Consider the following 17,977-nt stretch of genomic DNA (forward strand, 5'->3'; position numbering starts at 1 on the left):
AAATCCAAACTGAAACTCAGCAGACACAGACCAGATACTAGCTGAACGGCCCTACAAGTTATTCACAGCTAACAGTTTAAGTCTCACAAAGACTTATGTTACACAATTTAAAATGAACAATAATAATCAGTTGTGCCATAAGTAGACATTAATGGCCACACACTAAATGAAGCACATTGTATCTTTTGTGAATATATATCCGGACTTGTTCCATATCCCTGAAGGTTCTCTTTATATATGGGATCTATGGAACGTTGTGAGTAAATGACTGAATATCAACCAGAAATGGAAAGTAAACAACCAGCTACTAACTGAATTGTGAAGTAAAAGCAAAAACAATTTAAAAAAACTTATTTATTTGTTTATTAATCATAAAATACAGAAGTAATTGGAAACAAAATGTGTTATTAGTGACAAGAATACAGGATTTTCTTAGAGGTATATATTGTCTTTCAAATTCCAAAAAGTAATCTTATTTGCTGCTATTTAAAGTAAAAATAACAAAGGATTATTTATTTTGTGTTCTTTATACACGTATTTCTACCAAGAAAAATTGGTAGAAAGTTAAAAACAGAAAAATAAGCTGTGAGAATTTTGTTGTAGAATAAAACTATATATGAGTGGTATAGAGCACCACTAATAAATATGTTAGTGAATCTTGTGTATCATCAAAATAACAGACAAGTATCAGATTTACGTGTTTCTTGTTATTAGTGTGTAACACACAACTGCATTAGCAGCACAAAAGGAACCCATATGATTCATCCACACAACCAAGATTCATTATCTATGGATTGGAGTAAGGCAATTATACACCACCTACAACAGAACTTACTCTAGATAGATTGAGGCAGCTAAGGTAAGCCATCACAAATATGTCCAGAATGAATAAACATATTGAGACGCTACATTTTTTCAAGTTATAGCAGACAATACAGTGAATTTCCCAATATTCACAAGTAATTTTTATTGACATAACATGCATGGGACATGACCAAACAGTATCAAGATAACTAATTCCTCTGAGCACTATGGGACTTAACATCTGAGGTCATCAGTCCCCTAGAACTTTGAACTACTTTAACCTAACTAAGCTAAGGACATCACACACATCCATGCCCGAGGCAGGATTTGAACCTGCGACCATATCAGTCGCGCAGTTCTGGGCTGAAGTGCCTAGAACCACTCGGCCACTGCGGCCGGCCATCAAGATAACAGCACCATGAATGTGTCTCACCATCAGGGAAAGAGGTTCCATGGACATGATCAAACACTAACAAGATAACAGCACCATGGACCTGTCTCACCATCAGGGGAGGAAGTTCCATGAATGTCTGCCATATTACCCCAAATGTAAGCAAGGACAGAACTCAGGGTATGGTTTTTATGTGTATTATCATGGCTATCATACCATGTGCTTAAAATGTTTCCTTGAGCATTGCTGCACACTATGAAGTGATTCTGGTGAAACAGCCTGCACATTGAATTTCATCTGAAATCAATGTGTTACAAGGCATTTCATTTCTTTGGGAGTCATCAGTGTTTTGTAATAAACTTCTTGCATTAAATCTCACCACAGATAAAGGTGTAGATGTGTTAAGTTAGGTGAGTCTGTAGACCATTTTGCATTTCCTGAACAACTGTTCCAATGCTCTCCAAATGCCCTCTTAAGAGGGCCTGTCAACATATGTGTGGAATGAGAGGGATATCCATCATGTTGGTACCACACTGACTGCCTTATGTTCAGTGGGAAGTCTTCCAATAACTGCAGCAGTAGTATATCTTAGGAACTCACATTACTTGAATGAATTTAGAATTCCATCAATAACACAGAGACCAGTGTTGCAGGTTTTGAAAAGCATGCACCAAATATTGAAAGACCAAGAACATTCTTTGAGTCAGCACGGATTTTCAACTGATGATTGGTGCACTTTGTGAAGACTGACTTGTCCGCAGCTCGTGGTCGTGTGGTAGCATTCTCGCTTCCCACGCCCGAGTTCCCGGGTTCGATTCCCGGCGGGATCAGGGATTTTCTCTGCCTCATGGTGACTGGGTGTTGTGTGTTGTCCTTAGGTTCGTTAGGTTTACGTAGTCCTAAGTTCGAGGGGACTGATGACCATAGCTGTTAAGTCCCATAGTGCTCAGAACCATTTGAAACATTTGAAGACTGACTTGCCTACAGTTTGCAAATGATGCTTCTTCCTTAAACAAAATTTTGCTTAGATATGCCGCCTCACTTTGCACTTTTTGTAGATAACATTGAGAGGGCTGTAATCAAATTTGTATAGTCACTGCCATGAAGCTGTAGATGTAGTGAAATTTGAAGAAGACGAAATATGATGGAATCCAGTGTTCGCAAAATGCACATTTGATTGATACCTCTTGTACTTCCGAACTACCAGTTAGTGACATTTGCATTGTGTGTTACCCCTTTAAAATGTTAGTTTAGTATCTTTCATCAGTTGCTCTTCTTTTCCCTTGGCATATTTTACTCTCCACACTTCAAGTTTCTAGAACTTTATTTATAACGTTTACAAAGATAGAGCATGACTGCTTGGCACAATCTGGACACTCTTCAATGTACAACTGCACCACTTCTCTATCAGTTTCACAATGTTCACCATAAACAATGCTCAATGCACAATGTGAGTGTGTCAATAGTTTTACAAGCAAGTTGTCTGATTGCTACAACAGCAGAACACAGACTGGTGGGCTACATGCACTCAGGTAAACACAAGAACCATACCTGAGTTTTGCGTTTGCTTACATTCAGTATAACAGGGCAGATGTTGATGGAATCTCTTCTCCTGGTGGTGGTACAATGGTTTGCAGTGCTGTTATTCTGATAATATTTGACCAAGTCCCACACATGCTCTGTCATTGAAGTTCTCTTAGAAGCTTCTTTCAAGTGCCACAGAAAAAAAGTGTATACTTCCATTAGAACAGAAAAAAATAAGTGTCATAATTTGGAGACTATAAATGATGAAAATTGCTTGTGAATGTCAGGGAACTTGCATTATAGTCCACTACAACTAGGCAAAAACTGCACTCACACAAAAGTCATACCTGCTCAGTTTTACAGCAAGGTATGCTTTGGTAAACATATCAGATAAGGTAGGATCAAAGATATGCAAACATATTTTTTCCCAAAGTGAATGGAATTATAATTATAGAGGTACCTGTAATAAAATATTAAGGCAGAAAGTAAGAAAGCCACATTAATAAAAACAATGAGAAAGGTGAGAGCAAGTTGTGATGGCAAAGTGAGAAACTTTACTTAATTTATGGAAAACTTTTTAGAGAAATAAAAAAAGAAGGTACAGTTAGATGCATTACAATTTAAGAACTGAATGGTAAGGTACGGCATCATTTATAAGCTTTTTCCAACCATGATGGTGTAATGCAGCAAACCCTGGTAACAGTTTCTGTTTTTTCATTTTTATAAGCATTGATAGTACAAATCCTTACTTATTTAATAAATAATGACAATGAAGATGCAACTGTTTATAATAATTGCTATCCAGCATAAAGAAGAGAATTAACTGGTATTACCAATGAAGATTTCTAATTTAAGACAAGGGCTATAAGAACTTCGATAAGGTACATGAGGGAGAATCTTAGTTCACTTCCTTAGATTATTGCCCAGTATCACATGATCATTCATTCAAAATTTCTCTTCACACATGAGAGGTATCTTAGAAATATGCACATGAAACTGATAACAAGGTCAGCAGAAATGGAGCAACTGCTGAAACTGGATGAATAACGAAGAAAATGATGGGTTATTTGAGTGACAGAGAAACACAGCTAAAAATGAGTTGAAGTCAACTCAACGTATGTACAATATATTTTGACTGCATCTTTAACTCACTCACTTTTATGTGTGTAAAGGTTATTCACACTTGTAACCTATGCTTTGTACATGAAATTCATAAATAACTAAGAAGGAAAACAGCAATGACTGCTTGCAAAAATAGTTACAGTCAGACTAGAGATGTAATTTATCAGGGTTGTCGGTTCATTCTTTTCAACCAATCAGAAGCAAAAGCTCATACAAGTGGGTTGGAAGAGCTGTGATGAGGTTTGACAACAGAAGTCTATGATGTATTATATGGAGTTTCAGTCTGATTTCTGTTACTCTGTACATTATTCCTATTACATATAGCTGCTCAATGGCACATATTATTTCTTTAAGGTACAGTAAATTTCTGTTGTTGTTATTTATTTCCATTGGCACAATGTTTAAAAGAACAAATTCCATTGTCTATCTGAACATCAGAAAACCTGTTCATTATCTGCTGAGCCTTCAGGCAGCAGAATTACCACTGATGATTTTTCTTGTTCACTTCCTAGCACCCATGCTGGCATAGTATTGAAGTGTTTTTTTATGGGTCTGTTCCTAAGACGTAACAGTTGTAGCACTTCTGGTCTTACATAAATCTCAGCATTTGACACACCTGTAAGATAAGTAAATTTTAATAATGAATTTGAGCCTGTGATGTAGCAGATCAAGCAATTAAACAAGTAGAGAACATTTTAACTTTGTCGGAGAGCATATTAACTAGATTTTATACAAAAAAATTTGGAGTTCATTGCTGCTGTGGCTTGAATGTCAATATCTGTATATCAGACTATACTGACTATTTGAAACTAGATATTGAAACATAGCAAGGTTGTACTTGTGGTGTAGAGCACCATAAAAATCGATATTTGTTCTGTGCGTAAGTGTGCTATCTTTGAGGAGAGGGCTTTGGAGAGCATGTTGGACGCTAACGGCAGTTAGCCTCCGGACTTGTATCTGTGTAGACGCTAAGTGTGAATAAATCTGTATATGAGAGAATTCTAGTTGTTTACCTACAACTATACCATATTCCCTCACTGGTGATCCCGTTTTTGTGTAATACGCGTCCGAGTTACCGCCTGAAAGTTATTTACGCGCCTACCGCGTCGGGTTTCTCTGCGATCGCGAGGGCCTTTGTTCAGCTCCAGACAATGGTCTTTCAGCATTCACCGCCGCCCGGATTCCAGCAACATCTCTCCAGCACTCCTACCGTCGTAGTGGACATGCCACAAGAATCTTCAAAATCCTTCAGCCAGAACATGCAGTGGAATTCATCGAGTGCCGCCAGTTTCTTCCAACCGCCAACGGTCATGGACTCTGGCTTTGTTAGCCTGGACCTTCCCACGTGTTCTCCACAGAGTGTTGGTCGGTACATTTCTACTCCTGTGTCAAACACACAATTCAATACAGTTCGTGGCGATGAGCGAGGTTTTGCTACTTTGGAAAATCCAGTAGTATATTCAAACTCGAATCAGTTCCCGCCACGTGTGTATCCTTCCACGCCGGCCAGTCAACAGGTGTTCAATGCTCGCCAAACAGCAAATATCACACCGAGTGTGCATCCTAGTGGATGTGTGTCAACAATTCTGTGCTGGATAGTAATTAACTCCGACATCTACAACGAGCCCCACCACTCACGGTCGAGTGAATACTGTGTGCATAACGGACATTCACCGGCGTACTTAAGCACTTGTGGCTTCTCTCTTAGCTACCACGTCAATGAGAATGCACATTTTGACTACGATCCTCACAGCGTTTGAGCGTCCGTCGCTTCTCAGCCGCCCCAGCGGCGTGAAGTGAATTTCGCGATTCCCGCATTATGGGACGCCAATAATCCGGACTCGCAATCTTCTGCATGCTCTACTTCCGTCCGAAGTAATAGGCGCACCTCCGCAGTGACTGCAGTGCCGAATCTGCCAAAATTACCAGACTTCAAACCCACTCACCCGGAGTTCTGGTTTAACCTGGTTGAGCAAACATTCAATGTCTGTGCTTTGGACAACGACGCACGCTTCGCCTGCCTCATGAACCATCTTCACGACAGCGTCAATTTAATTTATGATCTGGTCAAAGCACCCCCCCCTAGCAGGGAAGTATGCTGTGGCGAAACAAACGATACTGGAGCGTGTCTCTAAAACCAGGAGATAAAATGTGCGACAGCTCATCTACGAAGAGCATCTCGGCGACAGGTCTCCGTCCCAGCTGTGGTGGTGCATCCGTCTTCTCGTCGATGAGCAAGTTATGCCTGATGACACACTCGCAGAAATCTGGACTGAAAAGCTGCCTTTGCCTGTCCAGATTGCAATCTCTGCGTATGAAGATATGCCAGTAAATGAACGTTTACGCGCCGCCGACAGAGCATACTCCGCCAGGCAACGTGAGCTCCGTGCACTGCATTCTGGATGTGACCACACTAAGATGCTTTCTGACGCCACGCCCTTGTCTGGTGCTGCTGATAACAAGTTTTTTAAACTAGCCGCCCTGCCTGCACCTTCAACTCCTCGCAACGACAGTGCATCGGCCTCTGTGGAAGACTCTGGGGCACATATTCCGTCACCTAGCACCTACCCACAAAGGCACAGGCCCACCCAACCTTACTGTTTCCTCCACGCGAGATTCGGGGAGCAAGCTCGCAAATGCCAGTCACCGTGTTCTTACCCAAACTCCAACTGCAGGTAGGCTACGGTGCCACCTCCTGCGATGCAAACAACGCATCCCACGTTGCACTCCGTTTCGGACTATAACAGTAAGTGTGGTCGAGTCTATGTTCGCGATTTATGATCAGGTGTATGTTTTCTGGTAGACACTGGCGCAGACGTCTCTTTGCTGCCGGTTCGCCTAGCAACCAATAAAGTGCAACCACACAAAAGAGTACTTCGTGCAGTGAACTTGTCTACCCTACAGTGTTTGGGTTCCACTTTGTATACAGTGAAACTTTCGCCCGAGTGCAAGCTGGAGTGGACGTTTCTAGTGTCAACAATTGAAGAACCTATTCTCGGAATTGATTTCCTCAAGCACTATCAGTTGTCACTAGATTTTGTGCAAAATACTGTGTTTTACCCCTCCCTTAACAAACATATTCCTTTCGCTTCACCGAGTGACAGTTCGGCTAACACCAAACATGTGTGCTGTGCTAAGAAGTGTGTAAACCTATCCTTGGAGCTGCAATCTTGGAAAACAAGTGGCTAGTGGAGTGCGCCAAGTCTTCTAAGTTGCGGATGGAACATATGGAAATGCTGCTGCATCTCCACGACATACACCACGAGTTGGCCTCCACACAACAACGCCTCGCGGCACTACAAGCAGATGACTCATCGGCTACAGACATGGTCAGTCCGTGCCAATCTGGTGTTCCCGTGCCCGCGCACGTTAATGACAATGTTGTGAACTCTGTAAACTGTGTCAGCACCCCCTTTTGTAATGATAGGGTATGCCCGAGTGCTCATGCTCCTTGCGTTCCGAATGGAAAATTAACTTGCCAAGCTTGTGGCAATGAACTACGGCCATCTGCTGTCCAGCCACGCCCACTCGTGCCTGCAGCGCTCATAGCGGCATGGCCCGCTACCAAGAACCAGTGTACCAACCTCGTCCATGTTAACACGTGTGCGGCCTTTACGCAGCCTACGAGCGGGTGGCACACCTGTACTTCCGTGCCCTCAGCGCCACAGCTTGGCCCATCCGCCACTGCCTGCTCCGCTTCACGGACATCTGACTATCGTGCCGCGCCACGTATTGCAGTAGTCACTAACAGCACAGTTCATTGGTTACGTCTAACCGATGGGCCGCCATATCGCAACGTCCACGCCGCCTCAAGCCGGAATTTATGAAAATTGCAAAAGAACAATTGGACGATCTGTTACAAAAGGGAATAATTGAACCTTCTTCCGGTTGCTGGGCTAGTCCTATCCTGTTTGACCAAAAGAAAGACGGTACTTGGCGTATGGTCGGAGACTATAGGCGTTTAAATGCCGCACCATACTTGATAAATATCCGGTCCCACACATCGCAGACTTCAATCATGCGCTCGCAGGTGCAAAGTACTTCCCTGTTTTGGACTGTAAGCACGCATTTCATCAGATTCCTATTGCTCTGGAGGACATTGAAAAGACTGCCATAACCACTCCCTTCGGGCTGTTCCAATACAAATTTATGCCGTTTGGGTTGAAAAATGCACCCCAAACGTGGCAGTGTTTCATCAATCAAACTTTATCCCATCTAGACTTTTGTTTCGTATATATGGACGACATATTGGTTTTTGCTTCTACTTTAGAACAGAGTGAGGAGCGTGTTCAAGTCGTGACAGATATCTTAGTAGCCGCTGGTATTGAACTGAACAATAAAAAGACTCAATTGCACCAGTCATCCGTCACATTCCTAAGTTATGTTGTGTCATTGGATGGTCTGACAACACCACAGGACAAGATCAAGCCTGTTCTCGAGATGCTACGTCCTCAGACCTACAGGGAATTATGCAGGTTCATCGGAACAGTTAATTATTACCGGAAACATTTGCCAGCCGCTACTGCGGTGCAGGCTCCTCTCACAGATGCTCTCGCTGAGCCACAAACTTCTGGTACCTGCCAGGTACCATGGACACCAGACATGGACAAGGCATTTAATAAACTCAAACAGCTGTTGGCCTCCGCTGTCACTATTGCTCACCCACGGGCGGACGCCACAATGTTTATCACTACTGACGCTAGTGACAATGCTATCGGTGCAGTACTGAGTCAGACATACAACAATGTTACGACCCCCCTGCAGTTTTTCTCAAAAAAGCTAAACAACGCGCAGAAGAAATACTCAGCATTCGACAGAGAACTACTTGCAGTTTATGAGGCCATAAGACACTTCAGAACTGATGTTGAGGGACGAGATTTCTATGTGCTCACTGATCACAAGCCATTGGTTCCTGCCATAAAAAATCCTGCGGCTGATCCGCCCCCACGACGCTTTTGTCACATCGTTTACATCTTGCAATTTACAAATGACATTCGCTACATCCGAGGAGCGGACAATGTGGTCGCTGATTTTCTCTCACGTGTTGGTGCTGTCACAACCTTAATTGACTTAACGGACCTACCTCGGTTGCAATCGGCAGACCCCAATACCATGCAGTTAATTTCAGACCACAGCTCCTCTCTCCAACCGGTACGCTCTACTTTCCCTGGCATATCTGACTTAGTGTGGTGTGATGAATCGACTGGTAGGTTGCGGCCATTCATTCCTAAGCCCCTTCAACGCCAGGTCTTTGACAAACTACACACATTAGCACACCCCGGTGTCCAAGCCTCCACCCGTCTGGTAGCTGAACGGTTTGTCTGGAGAAACATGCGCCGTGACTGTCAGTCTTGGGCAAGGGCATGCATGGTGTGTCAACAGAACAAAGTTTCCAGGCACACTTCTCCATCCCTTGGCTGTTTTGCCCAACCTCCAGGCTGGTTTCACCATGTTCATGTCGACCTCGTAGGCCCTTTGCCCCCCTCCGAGGGTTTCCGTTACTTGTTTACAGCTATTGACAGGATGACTCGGTGGGCTGAGGCTGTGCCTGTTCCAAACATTACCTCTGAGACAGTAAGTCGAGCATTCTTAGATTCGTGGATCTCTAGATTTGGCTCACCTGTTTACCTCACCACTGACCAGGGGCGACAATTCGAGTCTTCAGTTTTCTCTGACTTATGTAAAATGTGTGGTATTGTCAAAATTCATACTTCTGCATACCACCCCCAAAGCAATGGGCTTGTCGAGCAATGGCATCGCACCCTGAAGTCTGCCCTGCGTTGCCATGACTCACTATGGACAGAGGCACTGCCCTTCGTGCTTCTTGGCCTTCGTGCGACTTTCAAGGAAGACCTCAAGTTGTCCGTAGCCGAGTTTGTATATGGCCAACCTCTGGTTTTGCATGGAGAATTAGTCACTCCGACCCCACTTCCACGGCTCTCTGAACTCCCTTCACTCCTCGAGCGGTTGCGCTTGCACTGCAGCAAAATTCAGCCGCCACCTCCGGCTGCTCATACACCTCCGCACGTGTACATACCGCACACGCTAGACTCTTGTGAGTACATGTTTCTCAGAGATGACTCAGTCAAAGCCCCGCTTCAGTCGCCCTACACAGGTCCTTACAAGGTCGTCAAACGCTCTGAGAATAACATGGATCTCCTCATAAAAGACTCTGTAACCACGGTCTCACTCAACCGAGTGAAACCAGCTTTCATTGAGCCTCAGGTGAACCTCCCTGATTCTGCCCCTATTTCTCCCATTCCTGCTTTGAGCAGCCATCCATCTTCCCACACCATGCATTTGGGTATTGATTTTCCACAGCGTGTTTCTCTGCCGAGCATTGCTCCTTCTCCGCGTTCATCTAATTCGAGTGGCCAATCTTTTCGGGGTTTCACTCCTCACAGCCCTCGCAGTTGCCTTCGGTCACGCTCCCTCATCTGTCAGCTGATCGCCCGAGGTTGTCTCCTGCACAGTCTAGTGCACCTGCCATCCCCCTCTTCGCCATGGCTTTCCCACACCTCCCTGCCTCCCTACCATTGCTTGTACAGGTGTCATCCAAGAATTCACAACATATGTGCACCCTGATGACATACATAAATTATCTTTTGTCGTAGATGGCGATACAGTGTGTGTGGTACTCGCGTGTGACAATATTGAGGGAGGAAGTGCAGAATCTCGTGTGGTGCGCCGCTTTAAATTGAGCAGAAGTGCTGCGTGTGGCAATTTGCATGCCTTTGTTAGGCCTTCTGGCAAGGTGATGTCCAGGACGGGACATCGTCTTCAGCCGCCGGCGTCGCTTGCTGACTTCACCATCGACTTACCAGGCTTCACCCCCCGGTCTCCTACCAGTCGACCGCTTCCGCCTGATGCAGAAGAACTGTGCGTTACCTTCCTAACTTCTCCCCCCCCCCCCCCCCCCCCCCTCCATTCACAAGGACGTACTCCATACTGCGCGGGGGGGGGGGCGGGGGGGGGGGGGCTATGTGGCGTAGAGCGCCATAAAAATCGATATTTGTTCTGTGCGTAAGTGTGCTATCTTTGAGGAGAGGGCTTTGGAGAGCATGTTGGACGCTAACGGCAGTTAGCCTCCGGACTTGTATCTGTGTAGACGCTAAGTGTGAATAAATCTGTATATGAGAGAATTCTAGTTGTTTACCTGCAACTATACCATATTCCCTCAAACTTTTAGAAAAGTATGCTGTTGGGAAAAGTGGTCATGTCTGTTGGGCCATGGGCATGATGTCGAAGTGCACCCAGAGTTTCTGTTAACTATTGTTGATTTGAACATGTTACAGTCAGTGTGTAAAGCATATGAAGACAATTGATAAGTATCAGACAATGAAAATATAACACCAATGCATGTTACAGAGTAAAGAATTAATATTTTACAAAGCTCCCAATCAGGAAATTAAAACTCAGAGAGACCAAATCACACTAGTTAAATAGCTATGAGAATATTCAGTACCAAACAATGATTAATATGATAGTATATGATAAATAATAACTATAGCCCACATGTTTATAATGTAAATCGCTGTTATGGGATACTGTTCCTGACAAAGTACTAATGGTTTTTGAACTGGATGCATTTTGGCATGATTCTTATAACATCACAAAAAGCTGAGTAGAAAATACAGTGGTCTCATATGGCACACTGTTGTTATCTGTTTGATTATTATGTTATTTGATACACTGAATTTATACATGTCATTTGAATGCACATTTTAATAACTAATGGATCTCAGTGAACACTGAAATAATCATATACTGTCTTTATCAGCACCACAGTACACACACACACATCACATGATCATAAAGCATCTCTTATAATAGAATTTTTTAAATTTATACCTGTCATGTGAATAATAACATTGGAATGTTTAAGAGGAAGGTGGTCTTACGTACACAAGAATAGTTGCTAGAAGCCACATGGATGGGTCTGGCCAGGATTTTGGATGTAAGAGAAATGTTGAAGCTATCCCAGATCACCAAATAAATTTCAGGCCAGGAGATATGAACATCCATTCCCTCTTTTCAAATAATATCTTGATAACAACTTAGTGAAATTGCTATAAAGAACTTAGTAATTTATTTTCATTTTCCATTGATCATTTGCACAATAAATCTTAATAGTATGGACTGAGTCATTTTCATTTACACTGCAAATTAATTTGTAAATATGGAAACATGCTATACATTTTGAAGTTGTTTTATTTTTATTTATTTATTTTTTATTTTTTATTGCTTATACATATGTGAGTTACTAATTCTTACCAAACACCTTTTACACATTATAGTAACAGAAATTCTTCTATAGAATGAAAGGAGTTGTCAAGGAGAAACTTCTTCAGTTTGTTTAAATATTTTACTTTGCTGTTTGTCAGACATTTTATATCACTTGGTAATTTGTCAAAAAGTTTAGTTGTGGCAGTGTGCACCCATTTTGTGGTGCAAATAACATTAATGTTGAGTATGAAAGTAATTTTTTCTTCTGGTATTGCAGTTATGCACATCATGATTCCTTTTGAACTGCAGTGGATTATTTACAACAAACTTTATGAGGGAATAAAAATACTGTGAAGCAATAGTCAGGACACCTTACACCTTAAACAGATTTCTACAAATATGTCAGCTTACTGATTTGCCTCTCCCCAAGATTTGCAATGATTCTGAGTGCAAATATGGCTGAACTATGTTGTTTCAGGAGTTCCAAAAGTGCTTTTTGCAGTTTAAATTAACATCAGTTGGGCACCTAACAATTTTGAATTTTCCACCCTGACTATTATTTTCTCACCATGAGTTAAACTTATTGGTGCAGTACTCCTAGATATGCAGAACTGAATAGGTTGTGTTTTTCAAAATGGAGGGTGAGACCAATTGCAGAAAACCAGAGAATGATATGTTTAAGAACCTTGTTTACCATTTCTTCTGTTGCTGCATGTATTCTTGGACTGAGTACAATACTAGAGCCATCTGTAAGAAGAACTAATTCTGATTGTTGTACAATAGATGGAAAATAATTTAAATATATGAGGAACAGTAGTAGAAGTAAGGCTGAGCCTTGGGAAACTTAGTTTTCTACATCTTTGACTCTTGGTCTGTCTATTTTTTGCCTTCACCCTCCCACATCTATCATAAACAATGCACTTAGCATTTTGTTCTCATTAACTCATGTATGATGTTCTGGTAGTAATATCTGTCTTGCATATTACCCCAACTTCCACCTTGCAGCTCTCAGGTTTTCAGATCTCGTGCAGTACAGTCTTTCCTTCTCATCCCATCCAGCAAGTCTCCCCTGACCTGGGGTTCTGGGTTACTTTTCCAAACTCTACCCCTTTCCCATACCTCACAAGTCCTCTTCCTTCACTCCTTCTCCTTAACTTTCATCCCTTCTGTCAGAAGAAGGAACCACTGGCTCCGAAAGCTTGCATATCTATACCTTATTTACGTGTGTTGCTGCCACTTGGTGAGTACATTTTTTTATCTGTCCAAATACATTATATGAGGATATTGTGCTTCACACAGTCAAATGCCTTAGATAGGCTGCAGGAAATTCCAAATGGCACTATTTTGTTATTTTATTCTTGTAATATTTGGTGATTGAACATGTAAATTGCATTCTCAGAAGAGCAACTCTTCTGAAATCCAAACTGTGATTTGCGGAGGATATCGTAATTGCTCAGGTGAGATGCTATTCTAGAATTCATCACCTTCCCAAAAAATTTGGAAAATGATGTCAGTAGTGAAAAAATTCAGTAGTTATTGACATCTGTTCTAACACCTTGCTTAAAGAGGGGTTTGACAAGGGCATATCTCAGTCTCTCTGGAAAGATGCCTTGAGTCAGTGATGCATTACAGATTTGAGATAAGACAAGGCTTATTATATGGGAACAAATCTTTAGTCCTCTACTGGGAACACCATGAAACCCAGATGAGCTTTAATTTTTAGAGGATATATGATTTTCTTAATTCCAGAATGAGAAGTTTGTGTTATATTCAAATGACTGAATTTTGTGAAAGTTGCTTTTTCAACATACTGCTGTGATTTTTCTCTTGTACTGTTTGTCCTTATACTTTATGCTATATTTAAAAAATGATTATTAAATATATTTGGTACCTGTGACTCATCATTCATACCCTTTACATTCAGCTCAATAGTGATGTTATCCTGTTCTGTTACTGATTGCTCTGTTTCTCATATCACTATATTCTATATAGCCTTTCATCTGTTGTTGAAATAATTGATTTCTGACTTTTTACTGATGTTCCTTGATTTTTAATAAGTCTTCTTAATAATTCTGAGACGTTTTTGTAGTGCGCAACTACTACAGGATCTCTTCTTGTTTTCACTAATAGATATACTTCTCATTTCCTTTCACAAGATACTTTACTCACTCTAGTGATCCATGGTGTTGTACATTGTTTAATGTCCTCTCTGATTAGCTTATGCAGAAAGCTATTTTAAAATAATAATATGAATGTATCATGGAGTAGATTAAATTTTATGTTGAAATTTGATTAATTATAAATTTTATTCCAGGTTATCTCTTTAAACTATGGTTGAAAATATTTGTCCTGTAGTAATTAATTATTCTGATTTCCACTGAGGTGTATTTATACTTTAAGGCACTGTCTTATTTGTCCTGACTGACTTTGCTTTGTGATCAGCGAGATCATTTGTTACTGGGTTAACAATTGTTTTCTTACTATGAGTGTCACCAAAGAAAATATCAACAGTTAGGGTTCTGGTGTCTTTATTTACCTGTATAGGAAAGTTAATTATTGAGATCAAATTATAGAATCCAAATAAGATTTCCACATAATTTTTCTTATCAAAATTCCTTAGTAAATCTACACTGAAGTCACCACAGACTATTAATGCTTGCTACTGCCTAACTGGCAGTCCTCATAAACAGTTCAAAATTTTCCAGTGAGGAACTATATGCAGTTACAATTAAAAGTGATCTATTTTTCAGTATTAATTCACAAGTGTGATGATGGCACAAAATTTACTTGTGTCAATGTTTCTGAAGTTGTGTTCTGTATTAATATAAATAACTTTCAATGGAGAAATAACAGTGGCAACTGGTGGCAAATATTTATTTAATACATCTACCTAGGTTTTGACACTTCTAAGGATGTCTGCATCAGAATGAAAATTTAAAAGCAATGAAGTTACTTTGCGAGAAGGCAATAATCAAAGTTTAGGGCAGACATGCTGAAGTCAAAAATTAAAAATTAAAAACATTCCAGCCTTTGGTATGTACACCTATATTTTATGGAAGTAGCTACTTCTGCAGTCACAGAGCATCTATCTGGCTTTCATAGGATTGTTGTTTATGGAACCCATGTTGATGTCTACAGAGGAGATGTTTGAGTTATAGAAATGTCATAATATGTGAGCATAAAACATATTCCAAAGTTCTACAATAGATCAATGTCAAAGATATAGGCCTATAATTCCAGGCATCTGTTCAACATCACTTCTTGAAAATGGGAATGACTTGACCTTTTTCCAATCATTAGCAATGCTTCACACCTCTGGAGACCTTTCCTCTTCTAAGTGATTTCAACTGCTTTTCTATTCCTTGGTCACTTGTTATGATATACGCCATTTGCACCCATGCAATGATTTAAAGGAGTAACTACCATGTGATCTTCCTATGTGAAATGGTTTTGTAGAAAGACTTTTAGTATTTCAGCCTTTTCTGTGGCATCCCCTGTTTCAATGCTATTATGACTACTAACATGGTTGTCCAAGCATGGGTAGTCTTTTTCAGCCCTCACAGTTTTACTCAGCACGTATCTGTCTAAAGCATGTTGTATGACACTCTTCAAATCTGTCCACTGATGCAGAACACTATCAGCGCTGGAAAATGAAATTTTTGTGTTTGCCTGTCAGGCAATCTGGAATTTGTCTCTTGTCACCCTTGTTAAACAGAAAGATCTTCCTACCATTCTTTGTATTCCTGTTTACATCCATATTCAGTGAAACTGTAATGGACTTATGATCACTGATTCCCTGTTCTGTGCTGATTCAAAAAGTTCATGTCTTTTTGCCACCAGCAGGTATAAGACTTTTTCTTCATGAGTTGGTTCTCCAATTAACTGTTCATTATAATTTTTGGGTAAGGTACTTAGAGAAATTTCAAATGATTCTCCGTGACTACTACCAATCCTAATCACTTGACTATCCTAGACTATAGCAGATAAGTTGAAATCTCCACAAGATCAGGAAAATTACATGAAATGTTTTCCAAGTTTCCCTTCAGGTGTTCCTGCTGAAGCAGGGAGTCTATAAAAACATCCAGGAGCCAAGTTTGTTCTGTGTTTAACACTTATCTTCACTCAAATTTTTTCACATTCTGAATCAGTATTCATCTCATTAGATATTATTGTATTTTTTATTGCTATAAACACACTTTTGCCACCAGCGTTCAATCTATTTTTTATGACACACATTCCAGTTGGAGTCTAGATTTCATTGCTGTGACATGCAGTTTCAGCCAGCTATTTGTCCCTAATATTATGTGGATATTTTTTACTATTTATAAATGAGACTAGTTCTGGGACCTTTCATAGATGCTCTTGCTATTAGCTAATACAGTATTAACATTTTGTTTCTCCAATCTTCTATGATGAAAGCTATTCTGTGTGCACTCAGAATGTGTCTTATCAGGCGTGTAGAGGGATTTCTCTATCCTAAGAAATCTACATGTGATCGCTGCACTTACTCCGCTACCCTGGTAGCTACTTCCCGCATGTAGTGCACACACCTGACCTAGGGGGCTATACATTTCTCCAACCAATAGCAGAGGTCAAGAAATCCACATCCAAAATGATCAAGGAATTGTCTGAGCTTCTGTTTTAAGCCTGCCTATTACCTCCAAACCAGAGGACCATGGTCATTTGTGGGAGTGATGCTGCGTAATGTTAGCACTGTTTTCACTCTGTGAGAATGACCCACTGTCTTCACCAAATCAGCCTGCTGCCTGTAGGAACTAAGGATGGCCTGTGAATGCAGGCAGCAGACATCAGTCGTGCTGACATGAGCAATGATTTGCAGCTGAGTGCACCCAGTGTGCTCAGTCACTGCCAGCAGAGCCTCCTCCACATCTCAGACTAGACCCTCCTGGCAAGCAGACAGAGTGGACACTAGCCTTTTTCAACCTGATCTGGCCATGGGCCCCTGCAGAGCACGCAGATCAGAGCAAACTGTCTTTGCTGTGTGCATACCATGACGTGTATAACATTTTAGGCCATGTATCGTATACTGATATACTGGATTTGGTAGTGTATTTAATGGTACAGCACTGTTTGCCTCATGCTGTGTACAACAACAAGATCAAATACTGGCAAATAACACCCATAAAAAATCATCACCACAGCAGAACACAGTGTCATTACAGTTTTTTTCAAGATAAGAAAGAAACTGAAAAAGGAAACTAAGGAACAAAAATGCAGCTGCAGGAACAGATATAAGTGTTAACTAGACTTAGTGAAAGTTTAACAATCATGAACAGCACATATCTAAATTTATATTAATCTCTTAGGAAGACATTGGGCAACTGCTTCAGACACAAAATGTTTAAGACATTTGAACTTAATTGTTCAGGTTGTTGATCTAAAAGGAAGAGTATGATACATATCACATACCATCACCTGATGAAGTGGAAATAGTGTCCTCTGGATTCTTTTCCCTCCAGCTTAACTCCTGTAAAATACATGTGAATTAAAAGAACAGTTAGCAAATGAATATCCTAAGTACATTGACACTTGTGAAACTGACAGTACTCTAAATTTATGGGATTATATAAATAATATTATTTACGCAAATTACTCATGGTGTATAGATCACCACATTTGTTTTGAGTTCAACTCAAAAAATATTTTACTAGGGAGATTAGCTGTAGTTAAAACTGAGATGATGAGAAAGAGGATACTTTTACATTTGTCCTGCAAAGCTCAGTGTTGTTTCTTGGTGCATGGTGATCACAATTGATGAGTTAATAGTGAAACAATCAAGTTTTACACACTTTCCTTCAGAGATATACAGAATGAGGGAGGAACGGTGTATACCATCCATAGAATAACTCTTAGGCAATCTTAACCAAAAGGGCTGGGAAACATTGTGCT

At 40.9% G+C, this 17,977-nt stretch overlaps 1 protein-coding gene across 1 annotated transcript in view; it reads right to left on the reverse strand.

The window, feature by feature from the left end:
* Positions 1-527: 527 nt before the first annotated feature.
* The window catches only part of LOC124776849, a 52,696-nt gene continuing 35,246 nt past the window's right edge, over positions 528-17,977 (reverse strand). The window contains exons 2-3 of the mRNA XM_047252021.1: positions 17,498-17,555; positions 528-4,457 (exon numbers count right to left, since the gene is read on the reverse strand). Of these exons, the coding sequence (XP_047107977.1) occupies positions 4,276-4,457; positions 17,498-17,555 (240 nt within the window). The 3' untranslated portion in view covers positions 528-4,275. The remainder of the gene's footprint in view (positions 4,458-17,497; positions 17,556-17,977) is intronic.

This window comes from Schistocerca piceifrons, chromosome 2 (assembly GCF_021461385.2).
Source record: "Schistocerca piceifrons isolate TAMUIC-IGC-003096 chromosome 2, iqSchPice1.1, whole genome shotgun sequence".
Taxonomy (NCBI): domain Eukaryota; kingdom Metazoa; phylum Arthropoda; class Insecta; order Orthoptera; family Acrididae; genus Schistocerca; species Schistocerca piceifrons.